This window comes from Anas platyrhynchos, chromosome 1 (genome assembly GCF_047663525.1).
Source record: "Anas platyrhynchos isolate ZD024472 breed Pekin duck chromosome 1, IASCAAS_PekinDuck_T2T, whole genome shotgun sequence".
NCBI lineage: Eukaryota > Metazoa > Chordata > Aves > Anseriformes > Anatidae > Anas > Anas platyrhynchos.
Window position 1 is genome coordinate 192021293 of NC_092587.1, and position 22777 is coordinate 192044069.

Below are 22777 nucleotides of genomic sequence, written 5' to 3' on the forward strand. Positions count from 1 at the left end.
TAGTGGGAAAAAAAGCAAGTGACAGTATTCTGCAGAAGCAGAGGTGAATAGAGAATAGCACACCAAGTATTTGTGTGCTATTATATTAGCACACAAATTTATCTTATTAACTATATTAGCACACAAAATTATATCTTACTATGGCCACAGATAAATAGGTGGGGTACTTGTATGGATTTTGACTGTTGGTGCTTAGAAGGATACAGGCAGAAGCATAAGAGATACATAGAAGCAGAAAATATACAGCAGTGGAGATACAGCAGAAGACACTTATCAAAGGCATTTTTAAGAAAAGTGGTTCAAAAGTTTGGAACAATTGCATTTAGAAAAAAAAAAATATCAATAATAAAGGACACAGTAAAAGATACAAAAAAAAAGAAAAAAAAGAAAGAAAAAAAAAAAAGAATACTACCTACAGGAAATTCAGGTCTTCCCAAATAATCTCCTTTAAAAAAGACCAAGTGCAGTCAAAGATATTGAAATAGAACTAATTTGAAATGATAAAAAGGATTTTATTTTTTTTTTTGCACAGTAAATCTATATGAAATTTCAAAACTTAAATATAAGAGTTGGGCATAATTCAAATTCAGAAGGATTCTGAGAGAATTAGAAGCAAAATATAAGCTAAAGAATCTTGTGTCACATCTGTGTCAGAGCTTAAGCCAACTATTGACAGCAGCTAGAAAAAATGTTGGTTGCAAACATGTTGTCAAGTAGTTATTTTTTATCAGCTGTTTGAGAGCATCTGGTACTGGAACACTGGAATATCACACCAAGTGGGTACTGGTCAGAACCAAGATGTCACAGCATACCAAATTAGTCACTAAAGTCAAGAAATTCAATATTAACATTAATACACCACTGCTTATTTATTTCACTGGTCCTTTGTTCTCTGAAAACTGTGAATTCAAAGCAGTGTTTCAGCTTTAGCATTGAATGGCTTTTGTAAGTTTAAATTTCAACTTAATCCCTGAGGGATGAATTAACAGCTCACTGAACAGAAATTTAGCCAAGTGGCTGCCATTAAAATGAGTGAAAGTCATGCAGATAAATTCATATATGACATACTAAGGTATATCCATTACTTTTAGTCCACAATATTTTCCACTTTATTATTATTATTATTATTATTGGTAGGGGCAGGTAATCAGTTTTATTCTTTATTCATTTTCAACTCTTTAATTTTATTTAAATGTCTGGCAGTAAAAGTGCAGAGGAGGGGCTTCTCGACATGCCGATTTTAGAACCATGTATCTGCTTTACCCTTTTCGAAGCCAATTTGAAACCCACTAGCTTTAATCAAAAAGCCTTTAGTTGCATGACAAAGGACAGAGTTTCACACTTTAAGAAGTTCCCCGGAGGTGTTAATTTTGTTAGAAATATCTGCCTTCCGCTCCAGGAGAAGGTCAACCAGATTCAAATGCAAGTCTCAATTACTTTGATGCAATTGCAAAAGACACCAAAAGTACAAGATAGTGGAGCAAAGGAATCGTTTATAGCAGCTGAAACTGAGTTGCGCAGATACCATTTTTTTTTTTTTCTTGCCAGATGAAATTCGCCTAAACACTGTCCTAGAGTTTCATCTACCAAATTTCTGGACCCACCAAAGCAGCTCACCCTACACATAGATATGTTTGTTCTGAACAGTAAAAAAATGACTAGAAAACACATAACAGTTGTCTGTCATTTCTGAGCTACCCCGCATTCTGCATGAGGAAGACAAACAGGCAAATTTTCCAGCAGCAATGGGCTGCTTTTCATCTTTGCAGCCAGTGTCTCACAGTAACAGAGCTGCAGCATGCAGGCAGCTCTGGGGACACAAACGCCCGGCAAGCGTGTTGAGAGGCTTAGAGTCCAGAGAGATTTCAAGGTTATCGTCTTATGCTCATGATGTTTCTTAGTTCCTACTCAAAGCCTTACGCTGTACTCATCACCAAGGTCTCTGAGCACTCCCTCCTAGTATCTCAGGACTAATAGCAATCACATTTCCCCAAGCTGCTACTGCTGCTACAGTTCCTTGAACAGACTATAGCTCTTTCCTATCATGTCCAATTGTAAGAAATAATGCAACAGCGGGGAAAAAGAGAAAATGAGAATGCCTCAGTAAGGGGTATATTTTTATTTACTGCCCTGGGAAATGCTAATAATAAGACCTTGGGGCTTTTTTTTTTCTTTTTTTTTTTTTTTTTTTTTTTTATAACTTGGAAGTCTGCCATAACTTTACCAAACTACTCAGCAATTTCCAGAAATAAAAGGGTTCGTAACTTGAGTAAACAGCTAGTTTTATGGGTGTTTTTTTTGTTTTGTTTTGTTTTGTTTTTCTTTTTTTTAACAGAGTCTTGTGATGCTCTTTGGTTTTCCACAGCTTCTGGGCTTGCTTGAAACGAGAACTCATGGACAAATACTCATGATTTACCACATAGTTAGTGTCACGAACCCTGCAAACCAAAAAGGACAAGGGCTGGCAACTTCTCAAAATGCCCTTGACAGCCTACCAGAAGAGATCCTGAGTTACGGTGCAGGGCTCCATGCAAAGACAAAGCAAATCATGGAAATGAATGCAGTACTCCTTAATCAAATACTCACATCTGACTTGCTAAAGGGAAACTGAAATGAAAGGATGTTTTCTATTGCAGTGCATTTCTTCAGAAGTGCCTGCAGCTGCCCTTTAAGGAGAGAGGGACTCTGAAGCTGGAGACGACCCAGCCCAGAGAGGCCAGGACTTGGTGCAGCTAGATCTCCAGGAGTGCTTGTACCTCACAGAAACATGAAATCAGTATCCCCATCTTATTGCTGTAACTGATGAGATGTTAAATGAGTTTCCGTGAGGAATAAACACTTTTAAGGTAGCAACCAGAATTTGTCACTGTGTATAAACCTCCACTAACACTGTACTCTGGAACACAGCTAAAAGACACGTAAGGAAAAATAAAGTGGTGAAGCTGATTGCATCTCTCTTACCTACTTACTTTCTCAATGGGAAAGATTGATGCACTTTTCACTGTATGTGTTGCTTTGTTCTTCTGTTTTGTTTGGGTTTTTTTTGCAGCATTATAATATATTTGAGTTTCATGCTGACTGGAGTTTGCTTTCACAGGACATACATGCAAATAATTCTCAACCACAAGGTTTATATTAGTGTTAGTGTTGCAAACTCCTAACCACTCACTGCCCTGGAAGAGGCACCAGGCACCTTGAAGTACCTGCACAGCACTGAGCCTTTACACAACTTGCTGGGGCACAGAAACAGCTTTAGCCAGACCCAGCACAGTAAAGGGGGAAACGAGACAGTACAGAATGTTACTGGGGAGGAATGAACACAGGAGAAAGTAAAGAGATGATACGAGACTTCAGTAAGACAGAAGAATTCTTGCAATGGATTTGCATTTAACTAATGCAATTTGGTGTTGTCTGGGCTTTTTTTTTCTACTTTCTTTCTTCTCTTTTTCCACAGGGAAGTGAGAAGCAAACCTTAAGGAGGCGCTTGAGAGACCAGACAATAATTCTCATGCTGTCTTAACACAGGGAAACATAAGATAACTTGACAAAGATAATGCAACAAAGGAAATTGATTGAGGGATTAAAAAGAGCTAGCATCATCAAACCAATGTGCAAGGATTGTTGATTGGTGTGATTGTTGTATGTCCTGGAGGTGATAGTACATGTACGAATGAGACAAAAAGATTGTTATGGTAATAAAGGCACAGAATTAACCTAACAAGAGTTAATACATAGAAATATTGTACAAGAAGCTGCAATGGGATTTATTTGGAATGCAAATGCAAGGAAACAGAATGAGTCAGAAATGACTGCTAGATTGCAGGAGGAGCAGTGAGAGCAAAGTAGTGCAGGGAGAGAATAAATGTTGATTTTTGACTAGATTAAAATGAAGGTTCTTGGGATGACATCTGGAAGTTAAGCTAATTAGACAGCTGCAATACAGGTCTGGGCAGACTGAGGCAATTTGGGAACAGGGAACACCTGTATCTGTCAGTGAAAAGCAATAGCTGGAGCCATAATGTTTGACAAGATGATCAAAAGTGAGGGTCTTGTTGATGTCAAGTACATAAAAAACATTGTAGCTTTGGTGACTCTTTCAGATGCTTGAGTTTTAAGCCAAGTATTTTTTCCCCGTGTTTGCTGTGCTACAAACAGTTGTTTCTGATTCATACAGATCAAAAAATAATAATTAAAAAAAAAATAAATAGAAGCAATAATCCTGAACACATTTAATAATCCCTTAGTTGTAGTGCTACCACCGATCAACAAAAGAACCCTTTTTTATTTTTTCTTGTTCCTGATATCCTATAATTATCCTGAGTAAGAAAGAATACAGCTTTAGGTCTGTTGTTATTTTAGGCTACATTCCTACTAGAATAAAGGTTCTTATGCTAAATTATGAACCACATTCCCATGATGCTGGCTTTCTTATGCTAAGGGTATAGCTAAACTATGTGTGACCTTGGATTAGATAACTTTTAGAAATTGCTGAGTAAGATTTTTCATCTGTATCAGAACTTGGATCTCTGTTGATGTTTTGGACTTTTGATGTGTCCTCTTTCATGAGCCTCAGACAAATGTAATTTGGTTTGCATGCCAGAATGATGGTATTTTTAGATGAGCAAAAGGAGATTAGATAATGCTGCATAGCTGCAAGTTAAAATAAATTCTGCAAAGTACAAATTTCACTATCTAAAATAGCATCCAGAGTTGCTCTCCATCCTCTGTCACTGGAATATGAAGATATGAAGCTAATCAATATTTGGTAAACTGTAGTCATGTTGATTATTTGTAGTCTCTTTAGCCTAATCAGAAAAAAAAAAAAAAAACAAAAACAAAAACAAAAAAAAAACTATTTTAAATGAGGCCTTAGATCTTCATTGTTATTTAAACTACTGATCAAGAATTTAACAAATAACATTAGTGAAGTCAGTATAAATAAATACTAATACATAAAGTAAATGATAATAAATTAAAAATGGATATGAGCAATTAGATACATTTTTCTTGCTGCTGTTATAAGTGTTGGCTGGGTTCCCTATTGCTCCTTGCTTTTTGTTAGAACACAAATCACCTATAATGGACTTCTATGGCTAAATGTTGCTTGACTTCAAAGGCAAATAATACTTGGTTAGGAAGGAGTGGTTTTCCCCATCTAGCTCTACTCATTTAAAGCTAAGAGTCCAGCCATTGGGCTCCTCTATTGGTCAATGGAGTTAGCCCCACCACACAATTCCAGAGACAGGTGTTTCAGGTGAATTGTTCTCCAAAATTACCTCTGTTGCTGCTTCTACTGAAGAAGTGCTGGTCATGGGTCACGGTGAAGACACCATCTCCAGATGGGTCCTTTCCGCAGCCGACATTATCTCTCTGCTCTCTTTAGTCCTCGAACAGGCCTTGCTGATTCTGACATCAGGTTACAAAGTATTTTTATAGATCTGAGGTTAAAGGGGCCATTGGCCTTGACCTCCCATGCTCCACAGTCCACTGGAGAGCACCTTACTGCCCCAAAGCAAGCCCCAAGCTTGTACTATAGACTTCCAAGGAAGGCTGCTGTTTCTTGATGTCCTCGGACTGAGATCAGAAACCACTTAGCTCCTTGGAGGGCTGTCCAAGTGTTTAGTTGCCCTGACTTAAACAGCTGTTGACTAATTCCACACTGAGTTTATCTGGCTTCAGATTCCAGGTGCTGTTTTTGGTGATGGCTTTAGTCTTTAGTTAAGAGAATCCTTCTCAATCTGGAATCCAAATTTAATGCACAATCAGTTAGTAAGACTCCTGGCAGAGAGCATTTTCTTTCTATTTCCTTCACCACCACCACCACATAAAATTATGCAGTTGTCACAGTCATTTGACCCTGAAACTTCTCAGATGTTCAGTCACACCTACAAAAAGTGCTGTCTGGCATAGTGGCATGTTCATGTGGTTATCCACATGTAAAATGTAACAAAGCACTGATTCTCTTTCTCATATTACCTATAAACACTGAGTCTAGCTCAGATGTTAAGTCCCATGTATTGCTTTTATATATATATATATATATATATATATATATATATATATATATATACACACACTGTTTTAATAGCTTTATGACCATAATTAACTCAGTGTTTGATGAGGGTGATATGGCTGTAGTTACATATTCTTTTTGAGGCAATGATCTGAACAGCTGAGGCACTGCATTTTGATTAGTAGTGACAGACATTGCTCCTCTAATTTGAAAGCTGCAAACATTTTTTTCTACCACACAAAATAAAGCTTTTGAACATTCCATGTCCTTCCTTATATCCATATTTTTATGGCAGAAATGCTTCTGATCTCATCAAAAAGGGAGCAATAAAGGGTCCTAAACAAAATTTCTTTGAACTATTTTCATTAATTCAGTAGTTGTTCACCTTTAAGGAGCTGACCATGAAATGAATAAACAGCAGCTATTTTCAAAATAAAAGGTTTTCTTTCAACTACTGTGGTCACCAGAAATGGCCTTATTTCCTGATTCTTTTCAATTCTCTGTATTTAGTTGAAACTAAAACTATTAGATGGAAGCTAGACTGAAAGCTTTGAACATCAGTTCTGTGATCAGCTATTAAAGCAGTCCAATTTCAGCTGTGTTCAAACACTTCTTTCCTGTCTTGTCTGAGGAAATGTCTGCCAATTCATTTTTCTACTCTTATCAGCAAAGCCCATATACTGTGCTCGTTTCTTAATATAAAACACAGGGAAAATCCCCAATCTGTCAGGAGGTCTGTTAGCTTAAATACAGCCCACATCTTTGCTCTCATCCGATTGCATACTTTCATTTGCTCTCAATTGAAAAAAGCAGATCTACCTACCTACAATCTTGCAAAGAACCAGTCGTCTGAATTTGTCAGGTTTTGATGAAAGTCTTCCTTAACTAAAGAATTCTATCATGGGTTTGGCTTCAGTAGCTGTACTTCGTTTTAAAAGTCTGTTTTCCCTAAAAAAAAAAAAAAGGAAAGAAAGAAAAAAAAAGGCATGTTTGAAGATGCAGTCTGTTTTGAGCTCTGTAATAATCTCAGTAGCCAGATTACATTCATTTCCTTTCTGTTTTGGATGACAATGTGGTACAGTGAGTTGTCTGGGATCAGGATTTAGGGCCTATATTGAGGCAGTCAGTGTTCAAAATTCAAATCCATTATATTTTTTTCTTTGTTTCTAATGGCATGTCTCTACATTTCTAAAGGTTTCACAACAGGTGAAAACACCATATCTGTACTTTGCTTAGGCACAGTCCTTCCTCTTAGTAGTACATAGGTTAAACATGAATTATATCACAAAACGGAGGATGTTCAGTGTTCCTCTCTTTTGTTACATCCCACAGCCTTCCTACCCTCCAGGCATTACCAGTGGACAACAAACTGTCTCATCTTGAAGTCTGCTCACCCTTCCTTTCCCCACCAGCTCTCCCAAACATTCATGGTTAACCTTTGGCAAGTCATTCAGACTACTTTCTGGGGCTTCCTAATTCTATTGAAGCTGCCAATATTTTGTCAATCTGCTGTCCAACCCTTTTTCCTTCTCCTTCCCCAAATCATTTCAATTCTTGTATGATGTTTTGAGGTCAATGTACAGAAAGTACTTGGTACAAAAATTAGGTTATTCCTTGAGTGACAGCATGATCTGTTAATTAGGGGGTCTGTTATTCAGTCTTGAAGATGTAGGTGCTTCTGTGGTTTAGACACTAATGGGGCTTCAGTGGTCCACTCCCCAGCTGATCAGTGATTTTGGCAGTTCACAGACAAGATGGATTTCTGTCCACCTTTTGAACAAGCAAGACAAATCTAGATGGTGTAGAAGTGCCTTGGCCAAGCCAATATGGCTCACAACAGCCATAGGGATGAGATGATTGGCTCTAGCATCTTACCAGCGCATGGTTTCTGTTTTCTGGAATGGCTTGATTGAATTGCTTTGGCAACTCAAATGCCACTGGTAGTCTTCTACTGATCTGTAGAGAGCCTTGAAGAAATAGTTTCATATTCTCCATCCAAGTTTGATAATGATGCATAGCTTTCTGTGGAGTGTGCTTTGAGATTTAGGGAAAAAATGCTATAGGAGAGTTAAGATGTTCTTGTTTTTTTACTCAACTTCTGTACTTGATCAAAACTAATACTTGAGTTTTAGGGCAGTAATTTGAAATTATTACCTTTTCTGTTAAACTACTATAAGCATTTCAACAACTAGTGGTGATATGAGCTTTTAGACAGATACTCAACCTCCAATGGTGGGCTCACTAAGCATGCCCAAGCAAAATGCCATCCTCCTCAACCTTTGCCAGTCCCTTTTTCACATACATATGCTATCACAGAAGATGAGATAGGACTCAATATTATGGCTGTTTTCCACATCTTCGCACCATTTTCTATGAAATCATATATTCATATAATAATTTGGGTTGGAAGACATTTCTGGGGGTCATCTAGTCCAATCTCCAATTCAAATCAGGGAGAATTTCAAAGTTATAAATGTTATGAAAGGTCAGATTCTAGAGAAACTCAGTGATATCTGGGTGAATATTTTGCACAAGCTCCATTCATATCCTTTTGCCTCCAACAGGCATTTCATTTTTGGACCAATTCTAATGATGTATACTTCAGAACTTTAAAAATGTTTTTAAAAATGTTCCTTGTTCTTTAGAGCAGAAATATTACACAAGTGAGAGAAGGGACAGAACAATTCAAATATGTATGGGACTGTAAAGACAAGCCAAAGGAAACATGCTTGATAATCAGCATGCAAAGGGGTAGCTCTGGACATGGTTAAGGAACTGCACAATACAAAGATAACTGATGTAGAAAATAATCCAATCTGTCAAAGCTCCAGGACAAACAATACAGCAGGGTGTCACAGAGTGGGGAGAAAAAAAAAAAAAAAAAAAAAAAAAGCTGGAATTATAATAAAAATATGTCCCAATTAACAGAAAATAAAATCTGAGCTCCAAGGCTCCAAGGTAGAATTCAAGAACCATTCCAGCCCAAAAGGGGGAAACAAATAAACACCAAAGTACAAATATATTGCCAAGACAGACTACCTGAACATTATCTTGTGCGTATGCAGGTGTATGTGTCCACGGGAAGGGGTGTTGGTGCAAGCTGCAGATGAAGCTGGTCAGGGTGGTATCTGTAGGGCCCCAACACTCTCATCCTTTTATTTCTAGCAGCATTTTCTAATTGATGCTTTTCTCTTAATCCTGCCAGGTGCTGAAATTTGTCCCTGAGGCTGGGCATCCTCGAAGGAAAGGTAGAACCAGGAACAACATGGCTTTAGTAGATATACAGTTGGATCACCATGAGCGTTGTGATTGTGTCTGCAGTTCAAGACCACCACGATAAAACAAAAACAAAACAAAACAACAACAACAACAACAACAAAAGATAGAAAGAAAAGGGAGAAACAGAAAGAGAGAAAGAAAGAGAGAAATAAAAAACCCAAGACCCACTAATTGCAGCTTACCAGACATTTACTTTTAAGCGGGATTGCTCTGAGGACCTTTATTCACTAATCACTTGAACTTTGCTATTAACCTGCCTTTTCAATTAGCAAAAATGATTAAATGATTGTTGTGTTTCAGTATAGCCATGTTGATTAGTGCCACGGCAGCTAAACAGGTATATCATAGATTTATATATCAACATCCAAGAATATAGGGTTATGGTTTTCTATAGCTAGATTCTGAGGGTTGGGATTTCAAAAGCTCACTTACAGTCCTTAGGCACACAATAATGCCCACTGATATTGTGGTAATGAAAGAGCATTTGTTGTGTTTATGCACATCTCTCATTCAGTATTTCCTATACTCAAATTCTGCTGCCATTTCTACTTGCTGAACTCTCCTGACTGGCAGTAGGGTTTTGTGGGTATAAATGAAGAGAGAATTTGAGCCTGTATGATTGGAAAATGGTTAATTCAGCTCTAAAAAACGAACTTCCCAGTGTTCCTTCCCAGCACAGTGAGATGCAATGAGGAAAATCCATGACTACATGAAATACAACACTAGTAGAGTCAAATCTCACTGTCTGTACTTGAGCAAACCTTGTGCTGAAATTACTAAATGCTTTGTGTAATCTGGGACACTAGTGGTGGTAGGGGGTACAGAGGTGGGTACTTTTGCCACGATGACTCCACAGGAGCCATCGTCCATGTGCTTCTGCAAGCACACTGAGATGGGGCTCCCTTCACATCCCCAAGTAAATCCCTATGGCCTAGGCCTGATTCTGATCTCTACCCACCTGAACTGGACTCCTGCCACTTGCCCTGAGCAAGTTGCCCAGGAAGGGCCCTCTCTATATGAAAAGCAAGATAGAGCTTCCCCAAGTCCCCCCCTCACTGTATTTGGGGGCGTGTTGTGTCTCCTCAAGCAGGTGATTAAATAGGGCACTTGTTTGTTGAAAATATGATTTGTTTTGCAGTTGTGTTACTGGGAAACTAAACTGTGTTTGAGATTTAATTATCGTTATTTGGTTTGGGGTTTGTTTGTTTGTTTGTTTGTTTTAAATATGGATTATTATAACTTTGTCATATATCCATTAATCTTAGTTATCTGAGGCTAGTTGTCTCACTTCAGCTATGTGTATTGCCACGGTTAAACTGTTGACAGTGAATTTCTTTTTGATTGCATTTTGCTGAGGCATATTAGCTCATTAAGCAATGTCTGTCTGTCATGGAAAATGTGCATCATTTATTAACTTCCACAAGAATATTATTAAACACCACCTTGTAATAAAATAAGCACTTTACAAGCTACAGCATAGCTTCCTATGCCTTTTAAAATATTATGAAAGTGCTCTAGATGAAAATAAAATAAAATAAAATAAAATAAAATCTTTCCAAAATAGCTTTAAAGGCTTTAAAACGCTGCTCCAAAAGTTGTTCAGTGTAAAACACAGACAGCTTTAGGTCTGTGAAAGAACTGGAGTTCTTTCATGAATGTAACAGAGGGAATGGGGTGGCACATTTAATGGCTGAGGTTTTATATTTAATAGCAGACATAGACTGCATTGGTCCATCTTGTTTATGTTGCCTCTTGTGTTTCTGCCTCTCTGAAAGAGCAAAGTAGTTTGACAATAGTGTGTCATAATTAGTGAAAACTGTTATATGCTATAGTATAATATTGAAAGCCATTAAGGTATGTTTTAGCAATACACAATTTTATGTTTCATAATGTGCAGTATTGTTCAGACTTAGCCTATCAGCTCAAGTATTTTATAAGTGCTTTTTTTTTTATAATTTTAACAAAACTTTACTGAAACATCCCTTAGAAATGTTGTGTTGCTTTTCCTCCTGTACGTTAACATTTAAGATTCAAAATGTGTGGGGTTTTTATTATTATTATTTATATTAATTTTTCCTCTCTGGCTCCCAGATGTCTATTTAAAAATGCTCCCAAATGCTGTGTTGGGAGGTGATTCATCATTTTTCACAGCAATTCATTTTAAAAGAACAACAATGTAACCAAAGACTGCTGGCTTCACTTCTTTTCAGGGCTGTTTAAAGAAGACTTCATTCTTTTTCTGTCTCTAGCTTTATAATAAGATTGACCCAGACCTTCCATAATTTTCAGCTAATTTGGAAATAAATTTGCATGTCAGACCTTGACAGTACTGATTGTTTATGAGATACTCTTTCTAATGCATATTCCTGACTGAATTGTGCTTGAACTATGCTTAAGCACTCTAGCCTAATAGTACCAGTGGTAGGAATCATCTGTCTCACATAATTTTGTGCCTTGAGGGGTCCTTTGATTCCCACACATCAAGGGAAGATGTGCACCGTGTCTGGCATCTCCCATGCTCCTCTGCTTGCTCACCTGGTCTCCATCCCCACCAACTCTGTCTTGGGAGGTGTTTACGCCATCTAATTTTGGAGATCCACCCTCATCGGAGAGCCAGAGTCACTTCTCCAGGGAGCAAGGAGAGAGATGTTCTTACAAAGTATGCCATAGACCCCAGAGATCACCCAGTATGGGAATTTTCTCTCTCTTTTGACTGTGTAGAGAGATTTAAAATCTGATTTGAGCATCTAAAGGAGATACACCAAGGCAGATGGTATGATTACTCACTTTAAAGACTAAACAGCCAATAGTTTTGCTAACTGATTTAGATTCAGGCAGCAGTGGATGTCAGGATCCAGGAGGAAAATTCAGCTGTAAAAGAGTTTGGTATAACAAGGATTATCCTCTTGCTTAATGTTGGATTTACTTACTTAAAAAGAGGCTAAACTTGTCACAAAACATAAAATGTTTCTCCTGTGACACTTAGCAATGAATCGAACCACTGACCAGGACTCACTGCTTCATGCTGCCATCTGCCATAAAGACAGCATGCTCCAGGCCAATGCAGAAGAGTTAAGGATAGGTTTTATGTTGCAGTGAGGGGGAGATAAAAAACATCAACCGAGTAAAACTTTCAAATTCCCTGACCCCAACCTGTAGTGAATCTGGCAAAATCAAATACCAGCAATTTTTTTATTTATAGCAGAAATTGCAGAGATGTTTTTCCACACCTATTTTTTTCTTTCATTTATGTAATAAATTCCATGTTGTTTACATATTGTTTTAATGTAAAAAGCAATGCTATTAAAAAAAAAAAAAATCTCATTCATTTTTATTGGTGGAATTGGGCACCCTAAAATATATACATTTTCAAAGCAAACTCAAATAGATTCTTAATTTCAAAGCCACTTGCTAACTTTTTATTTAGTGTATTCTTCTGGGATAAAGCCTACTTTCTCAAGTGCAATTTATATATATTTTTTTTGTTATTTCAGTTAAATGCAGCTTTTGTAGCAGTATTTTTTACTTTATGCAGTATGTAATGTGTCTTATCTTGATGAAAAATAAATACTGCTTTTGAAAGAAAAGTGATCTTTTTGGGTGATCATTCAGAATTCAGATAAATTAAAAATGAAATTTACTGGAGGACATTTCCACAACAGGACGTCATCCATGCTGTCTCTGAGATTTTTAGTAGTCATTCCCAAGAAGAACATAATGGAAAAAACAAGGTGTGATTTTGGGATAATCAGATTTAAAACTTACTGCAAAGCAGCAGCAGTTTGACTGAGGTACAGCATTTCTGATAAACATTAGGGTGATCCCCTGGGCTTGTCACTACTCTCAACCCCTGTGGGCTTGGCCATAGCAGAGCTATCCTTGCTTGTCCTACTGAAACTCAGCTGCTTAATAGCAAAGTAGGCTCCTGCTGGAGTTCTGCATCCCACCCAAACCATGGCTGCGTTGAGCAGCCAATTCCCGTGTGCAGGGCAGCTGTAGGAAGCTGAAGTACTGGGGAGATGGGGAGATGGGAAGACTGGAGCAGATGGTGAAATTTAACCAACCCTGGTGAATTTGGACATTTTCCCCAACTTTGGCAGAAGCAAATTATGTTATGTTTCTCTGTCTTGAACATAACTTTCATAACATTGATAACCAGCTTTCAATTTAAGGTTCTCATAACAAGATAAAGTGTTCATTAAGCCTTCTCTGGATCTTGGACAGAATAAGAACATGAAACTGTTGCCATCCTTATTCTTCACCAGCTATCCTTCCTGTCTGACAACAGGAAATTGGAGATAGCATACAGTCTGGGGACACAGTTTTGCAACCTGTCCTCATGCATGTGCACCTTGTTCCGTATGGCAATGCCACCAACCTGTATAGTGATGACTTTTTTTTTTTTTTAATTATTAAAAAAAAAAAAAAAAAGACACACGGAACACACAGAAGAGACTTTTCCTAACAAAAGAAGCAGTTCTCTTGTGTTCAGTGGGCAAGGACATATTTAATGGGTGGGGGAGAATATGTTTGCCCAACAGAAATGTTCTGAATATCCTGTAGCTCAACAATAGCAAAGTGTGCAAGAATGGCATAAAGCTCCTTCAATCTGGCATTGCTATATAAGTAATGGTTTGCTAACATTATCAGAATGCCCTTGTGCTCACATGAGTAACAACTTTTATAAATCTGCAACAAAAAAGCAGCTCTCCATCTTTTCAGCTGAAAAAGCATATGATTCTTGAAGTCATCAGAAACTTGCTATAACTTATGTTTTTTAAATAATATATATTTAAAAATAGTTCTCATTTTGGAAGAACCTTCTTTCAGTTAATTTTAAGATCTGCAACTGCTGTAGAAATACTTTCCTGCAAATTCATTTATGATTTCCCTTGCTCTTTACTGGAGTGCACTGCCCTGTCACTCTGCTGAAATGTGAATTCAACAGATGTCCAATTTGTTCTTATTCTCCCAGGGACTTCAGTGCAGAAGCTAATGAAAATGCAGAAATTAGTATTCTGGTCTCTCATTCTAGAAACTATAACTTTGTTTATTGACTGTCTTGGTCAAATCTGCTGAAATATATAATATTCATAATTTATTTGGTCATTCATTGACAGGCCTTGAAAATCTGCCTTAAGTGTTTAAAGAGCAAAGTAGATCTTGCAGGTTTTTTTCAAAAACTTCTTCAGTAAATGGAATTTCCAAACCAGCAAATACCCTGCCATGTATAGTAGGAAGGAAATATTCTAAGTTTTAAACTATATTCTAAAACTGATTTGATTTCAGACTTGGGCTGAAATTCATTTATAGATAGGTATAGTTTCAAAACTGAATTTATAAAGCCTTATTTTTGAAATTCATTTTCAAAACCTCATTTATGTATTGCTTATAGAAATCTGCTGTAGAACAGACAAGCTTTAATAAAAATGGAAGTAGCTACAAAATAACAGTGACTGTATTTGATGCTCCAATTTCAAGCTGACAAAGGATTTCTGCTTCAGTTGAAAGAATTTCAGTTTCAAAACCGGTATGAAGAGAAGAGGATAAAGAGAGCTGGCTACCTTTCAAATATTTTGATGTAAAGGGTGGTGACATGACAAAAAGCCCTTAACTTTAATTCATTGTGTTTCTATTAGATAAGTAATAGCAGCAGACAGCTTAATCTTTCTGGTCTGTGTTTGAGTTTGTAGAGTACCATCTTAAGTAGCAGGTGCACTAAGATGAGCTCTCTGCCTCAGCCTGAAATCAGTTTACTCTCACTGAGATGAAGGTGGTCTGGGGAACCATTCTACATATCACTACATTTCTGCCAAATAGTCATAGTCACAGCTTTTTACCTCTTCACTTCAGCACAGGAAAATAGAAAAAGCAAGCAAAGAAAATACATATCAATTCAGTTCTTTATTTCCACTCACAATTCATATATGAAGAAGAGTTCCTCCCCCAAAATGAAGAACCGTTATGTGTCGAAGAATCACAGACTGAATGAGGTGAGGAATGGCCATCTGGAGATGGACTTGTCCAACCATCTGCTCAAGAAGAGTCACCTAGAGCATGTTGCTCAGGACTGTATCCACTCAGGTTTTGACCATTTCCAAGGATGAAGACTCCACTCTTATTACTAGGCTGTATGTAGAGCAAGAAGGAGGGAGCAGTTTGCTTCATGAAGTGGGTCCTAAAACCAAGAGAGAGAGAAAATCCTGACAAAGCTTTGGACTTTCACTGAGGGCTGTGGCTCATGGAAGAACTCCATAGTCCATGGCAGCAAGGTCTTTCTGGCTGCCAAGGATGTCAGGATTTCAAGCTTCTAGCACCAGTGGAGACACCAAAACCTATCTGGGCAACCTGTACCAGTGCTCCATCACCGTGGTGGTTTTACACAGCTGGGCAGATGACTTCCATCACAACCACTCTCTCACTCCCCATTCAGAAAGAGAAAAAGTGGAGAAAATAGCCAGCATGGGTTTGTGAAGGGTAGGTCCTGCCTAACTAATCTGATTTCCTTTTATGATAAGATCACCCATATGGTGGACCAAGGGAAACCAGCTGATGTGATTTTTTTGGACTTCAGCAAGGCTTTTGACACGGTTTCCCATAGGATCCTACTGGACAAAATGTCCACCATACAGCTAAATAAAAACATCATACGATGGGTGAGCAATTGGCTAACGGGCAGGGCCCAAAGGGTTATGGTGAATGGGGCTGCGTCAGGCTGGCGGGCGGTCACCAGTGGGGTCCCTCAAGGCTCCATTTTAGGGCCGGTACTTTTCAATATTTTTATAAACGATCTGGATGTAGGAATAGAAGGTATTTTGAGCAAGTTTGCTGATGACACCAAACTTGGAGGAGTTGTGGACTCGAATGAGGGTGGAAAGGCCTTGCAGAGGGATCTGGATAGGTTGGAGAGCTGGGCGATCGCCAACCGCATGAAGTTCAATAAGAGCAAGTGCCGGGTCCTGCACCTGGGATGGGGAAACCCTGGCTGCACATACAGACTGGGCGATGAGACGCTGGAGAGCAGCCTAGAAGAGAGGGATCTGGGGGTCGTGGTAGACAGCAAGTTGAATATGAGCCGGCAGTGTGCCCTGGCAGCCAGGAGGGCCAAGCGTGTCCTGGGGTGCATCAAGCACGGCATCGCTAGTAGGTCAAGGGAGGTGATTGTCCCGCTCTACTCTGCGCTGGTGCGGCCTCACCTCGAGTACTGTGTGCGGTTCTGGGCACCACAGTATAAAAAGGACATGAAACTGTTGGAGAGTGTCCAGAGGAGGGCTACGAAGATGGTGAAAGGCCTGGTGGGGAAGACGTACAAGGAACGGCTGAGGGCACTGGGCCTGTTTAGCCTGGAGAAGAGGAGGCTGAGGGGAGACCTCATCGCAGTCTACAACTTCCTCGTAAGGGGGTGTCCAGAGGCAGGAGACCTTTTCTCCATTAACACCAGCGACAGGACCCGCGGGAACGGGGTTTAGCTGAGGCAGGGGAAGTTTAGGCTTGACATCAGGAGGGGGTTCTTCACAGAGAGAGTGGTTGCACACTGGAACAGGCTCCCCAGGGAAGTGGTCACTGCACCGAGCCTGACTGAATTTAAGAAGAGATTGGACTGTGCACTTAGTCACATGGTCTGAACTTTTGGGTAGACCTGTGCGGTGTCAAGAGTTGGACTTGATGATCCTTAAGGGTCCCTTCCAACTCAGGATATTTTATGATTCTATGATTCTATGATAATACAATGAAAAAGGCTCAAAGGTTGACATAAGGACAGGGAGAGCACTCAACAATTATTGTCACAGGCAAACAGATTCAGCACAGGGAGATTAATATCATTATTGCCTGTCACCAGTTCACTTGAACAGTGAGAAACTGAAAGAAAACTAAAAACGCCTTCCCCCATCCACCTTTTTCCACCTCCTCCCCCTGAGCAGCGCAAGGGAATGGGCACTGGGGCCTGCAGTCAGTCCCTGGTGCTTCATCTCCACTGCTCCCTCACGGTCCCTCTCTACCCCTGCTCCACATGGGGTCTCTCCCATGGGATGCCATCCTTCCCGAACTGAGCTCTTCAGGAACTGCTCCCACACGGCTCCGTGCCATGGGGAGCACAGGTCCCTTAAGGGGGGGCAGCAGCTACCCCCAGACCCCCTGCTCCTGCATGGGCTCCTCTCCACGGGCTGCAGCTCCAGCCCGGGGCCTACTCTTGTGGGTGCTCTCCATGGGCCACAGCCTTCTCCAGGCCACATCCACCTGCTCCACCAGGGGCTCCTCCATGGACTGCAGCATGGAGATCTGCTCCATGTGGGACCCATGGGCTGCAGGGAGACAGCCTGCTCCACCAGGGGCCTCTCCACGGGCCGCAGGGGAATTTGTGCTGCGTGCCTGGAGCACCTCCTGCCCTCCTGCTGCACTCACCTTGGGGGCTACAAGGCTGCTTCTCTCTCATTGTTCTCCCAGGTGCTACAGCATGGCAGATGTTTTTTGTTGTTGTTGTTTGATTTTGTTTTGTTTTGTTTTGTTTTTTCCCTTTTCTTAAATATATTCTCCCAGAGGTGCAAACAATATCACTTTTTGGCTCAACTCTGGCCAGCAGGGGGTCCCTTTTTAACCAGCTGAATATAGCCCTTATCTAACATTGGGCACCTTCTGGACTCTTCTCAAGGAAGGCCACGCTGTAGCCCCTGCTACCAAAACCTTGCCCTGTAAATCGAGTTCAGTCACCTGTACAGAAGAAAAGTGCTTCCTTATGTCCAGAGGAACTCTCGTGTTCCAGTTTGTGCACATTGCCTCTTGTCCTGGCATTGGTTATCACAGAAAACAGCCTGGCTAAATCCTCTTTGCACCCTCCCTTCGGGTGTTTATAGACACTGATGAGATCCCCCCTGAGCCTCCTTTTCTCACTAAACAAACCCAACTCCCTCAGACTCTCCTCACAGAAGAGGTGCCCTTTGATCATCTTTGGACTCTTTCTAGTATGTCCATGACTCTCTTGTACTGGAAGGCTTAAAACTGCACACAGTACTGAAGGTGTGGCCTCACCAGTGCTGAGCAGAAGGAAAGAATCACCTCCCTTGACCTGCTGGTGATACTATGTCCATGTCTCTGTTGTACTGGAGGATACAGAAGGGGCAAGAGGATGAGGCCACCGATGCTGTTTGTGACTGTATGAGTGCCATTTTCTATTCATTTTTTTCTATCTGTTTTGTATGGCCAATTCAGCAGCTGTTAACAGACCGCAGCAAGTCATCACAGGGGAAGCTTTCATAAATTGTGAAAGGATTGGAGATTGCAATATCTCACAGCTTCTAGATAGATTTTCTGCTTAAGCCATGGGAAGGCAAAAAAAAGTCTGCCTTTACAGTGGAATATGCAGGCTGGGCTGCAGCGTAGCCCCCAGAGTACCTACCCAAACTCAGAGAGCACCTGATGTAAAGCAGGGCTTCATTAAACTGCACCAATCCCCGACAGATGGCATTCATTACAACCTTTACATCAAAATACCAACCCTTGGATTCTGTTGCTAATTTATTTCAAAAGGTCAAGCAAGGATTTGTGTGCCCTCAAGGAATCGATTGTTATATATATGGTAAGGAAAATGCAGTTTCAGTATTCAAATAACCCCACACAGGCAAAATGCTGCAATTTTCCTCATTAAACTATATTTGAACACCAATTACACAACCGATTATTAAATGAATATAAGCCATATAGACTTCCATGAAAGACTAATTGTTTTTTGCAATTAAAATGAAAACACTTGGGTCCAAATTAAGATCCTGACAAGAAAATATAAGCAAATTAGCTTTGCTGAGAAATCCAGCTAGTGCATACCTGAAATCTTCACTATTGAACAATGCATGCTAAGTCAGCAATTTTAATAATTGAAATGGAAGTATCCCTTAAAACATCCTTCTACAGCAAGCTATTAATTCATGGAACAAATGAAAACTAGTCCTTGCATTTTAGTATCACCACTCATCTGTGGCCAACATCAAGTACTTTTTACTTTATCTGAGTGTATAAGTACTTTTTTCTGACAATAATTTTGACAAGCTATTAGTATATTAAGACTTCTAGGTTTCCCTTCACAGCTGTGCCTATTGAAAAACAGAGACTGAAGAGTACTCCATGCATACAGCAGAGCTCACTTGGAAGTGCAATTATCTGCATTAAAAAATACCATGTTTTAAAAAGTTTGCATATATGACACAGGAATTTTCTCGACTCTGTCATGCATTTTAAGACAGCAAATTGCCTTTGATTTTCAAATACAATTTTGTATACTCATGTAGGACCCTAACGGGTAGTCAAAAATAGCTACATGTTAGCAAAGTGACAACTTACTTATAAACTGTGTGATGCATCTGCTAAGTGAACTACCATTCCCATTGACACCTCCTGCCTTTTCCACTGAAGGATTACCCTCTAAACTACACAATGTTTTATACCATGTGACAGTGGCCTACAGGGGCATATACAAAGGCACTCTACAATCAGCTTGCACAAAAAAACCTACCTGGCATGCTACCCTGTATCAAAGTAAAGGCTGACACTCAATATGGAGATTTGGTCTCTATAAAACCTAAAGCTAAAATGACTATGTGGACACAGAATAAAATAGGCAAAAAGATGGCTATAAAAATACATGTTGGAAATTAAAAAATAAAAATAAAAAAATGTTAAGACCAGTAACATGGATAAAACTTGCTGCCTGCTCCAAGAAAATCAAATATTAAGGGTACTTGTCAAGTGCCAAGGACCTTATGAACTTCCTTGTGAGTACAGAGCATCTGACATGATACTGAATAACTGAGAAATTTGTCATACAAAAGCATAGAATATTACATTGTAGACGTGTTTTTATCCAGTCTTGGAAGAAAATCTGAGTAAATTCTTAATCTGTATTTGGTTCCAAACAGTTGCTCCTTTTCCATTTTATCCAACATGGAGCAGTGCTCTGATCAAATGCATCTGATTAATATATCTCTGTATGTATGAAAATACTAGTGTATGCTTATATGCTGCTCCGCCCTGAGCTCCTCCACCACGGGCCGCAGCGTGGAGATCTGCTCCATGTTGTGGGACACATGGGCTGAAGGGAGGCAGCCTGCTCCACCAGGGGCCACAGGGGAACTTGTGCTGCATCCCAGCTGTTGCAGCGCAGCAGGGGTTTTTTTTTGTTGTTGTTGTTGTTTTTTGTTTGTTTGTTTTTCCTTTTCTTAAATATACTCTCCCAGAGGTGCAAACAACATCGCTTTTTGCCTCAACTCTGGCCAGCAGTGGGTCCCTTTGGAACCAGATGAATCTGGCCCTTATCTAACATTGGGCACCTTCTGGACTCTTCTCAAGGAGGCCACCCTGCAGCCCCCTGCTACCAAAACCTTGCCCTGTAAACATAATACAAGTTACAATTAAAATTATAGATTTGAACTTAAATATTATGTTAAATACATGTATGGTTATAGACGTTAAACAAGGTGTTTTTATACCATGTATAAGACTATAATGCAGAGATATTGGCATGCTTTTTGGATTGGAAGGTACATTTCAGCACAAGCATGCTATTCCATTACAAATAAATATTTTTTTTTTCATTGAAGAAAATGAGCAACACAGTGTTATTTATTCACATTGACTATTCCAAAGCAGTATTTGCCAACTATACTGACTGTGATGATTACAGCATCCATTATTTCCTGCTAGAACTTGGAGAAACTAAAAATAAATGATAGATCACTGAAAAATCCTCCCCTCTGTCTCTTGGCAAACAATGATCTCTATTCTCTTCCCAGTGACCACTGAATGGCAGGATGCAATTTAAGGAAAAAAAAAATGTGAAAACCATGGAAAACATGTGCTTCCCGTACATTAATTCTGAAGTGTTCAGACAGGCCCAAGCAACGGGCAGTTATGATATACATTCCAACTAATACAGGAAGGACGAGTTCAATAAAAAAATTATTAAAAGTCAATGTAAATGTGGCTGGAAAACTGAACTTTGTTTGGACTTAGGAGAAATGGATACAGTAATGCAGAAGAAACTGTAAGGATTTATTCTTCCTTTGGGATGGGTGGTAAAATGATTTATCATACTTGTAGAGTACTAATTTTCTTCAAGTATGAAGTGTCATATATCATGTTATTTGTGGAATGGATCGTTACATTGTTTCTAGATGTTATCCTGTTGCAAAACCCCAGCTCCCAAGCTTGGATGGTAAGTCCTAAAAGGGTTTTACATTTTATATGCTGGCCAAACGACAGGGCAAACCTCTCTGTGCAATTCAGAACAACCATGCTTCAGCTAAGCCAAAGTTTTCAGATTGTGCAGAGTATTAATTTCCAGGCATTAATGTGATATCACCATAAACTAGAAAAACATTCTAAGACCCTGCATCCAAAAAAAAAAATACAAACCAGGGTTTCATTTTCCCACATTTTCTTGATATGTTGTATTAGTTGGAAAAAATAGTGAAACTTGGAAAATTCTGTGATACCCTTTCCTCAAATATTCATATTCTGTAGAGGTTTTCCTGAAAGAATGGAGATAAAATCTCACCCCAAACCCATTTGTCTGAGAAAAGCAGCTGAATTTCAGTCAAGGTCGTTCCCAACCTGTGGATAGCAGTTAATTTTCAAGCCCTGATTACACTGACTGTCCCTGTAATGACCTTGCTTGGTCATACCTCATTGGCATTGGCCAGTGCTCATTTGTGCAACAAGTGCCAATAAAAACTACTGGAAAAGAGTGAACTGAGTAGCACTTAGCAAAACTGCAGATATTGCAGATGGAATGACTGACAATAGGCACTTGCAAGATTTGGAGGTTTAAATTTATTTATTTTTTAAGTGACATAGGTGGTCTGATTCTGGGTTCTGAAATATGTATATTATATATATATATATATATATATATACATAAACAAACTGAGGTGGAATATTTATTTATTTGTAAACTGTCTAGTCTAGATGATTCCGAATTGTCAGTCACATAAATGAGGCCCAGGGACAAAATGGATATTCAAAATCACCTTTGAAAATCTGCATTTTTGTTGACTCCTACCATGTTAATTTACTCAATGTTGGGCCCACTGCAGTGTGTGATGCCGCTTTTCAATGCCTAAGGAAATAATTGAGCGGTACTACAGGGAGAGGATGGGTGATATAAATTTGAGAAAAGATTTTAGTTTGAGGGAACCTGTTGTGCAGTAAGCTTGATGGAACTCTGTAAAGACCAGAAGCTGTGATGATTAACTCCCCATGACATTTAGGTATCACAGAGGGTAGAACTGATCTTATTAGTTGAGGAATGGGTCAAGTAGCATGCTATAAATTATCCTTTGCCCTCTCCAAAATCTATCTGCTTCTTACTGTGCTAAAGAAATCGTAGATTACAGAGAAACAAATGCTAGAATTAAATTGCAAGAGTGTTACTGTGGCATCTTATTTCCAGTGCTGTATTTCTTAGTAGCACTGGCAGCATGATAGAGAAGATAGCAT

The 22777-nt window shown here is 39.3% G+C and overlaps 1 protein-coding gene across 6 annotated transcripts in view; it reads left to right on the forward strand.

The window, feature by feature from the left end:
* Nucleotides 1–12879, forward strand: part of PDGFD (platelet derived growth factor D) — a 145416-nt gene extending 132537 nt beyond the window's left edge. For all 6 annotated transcript variants that reach the window (XM_038175891.2, XM_038175906.2, XM_027465069.3 and 3 more), the window contains one exon: nt 9219–12879. In XM_038175891.2, the coding sequence (XP_038031819.1) occupies nt 9219–9353 (135 nt within the window). In that variant the 3' untranslated portion in view covers nt 9354–12879. The remainder of the gene's footprint in view (nt 1–9218) is intronic.
* The last annotated feature ends 9898 nt before the right edge of the window (nt 12880–22777 follow it).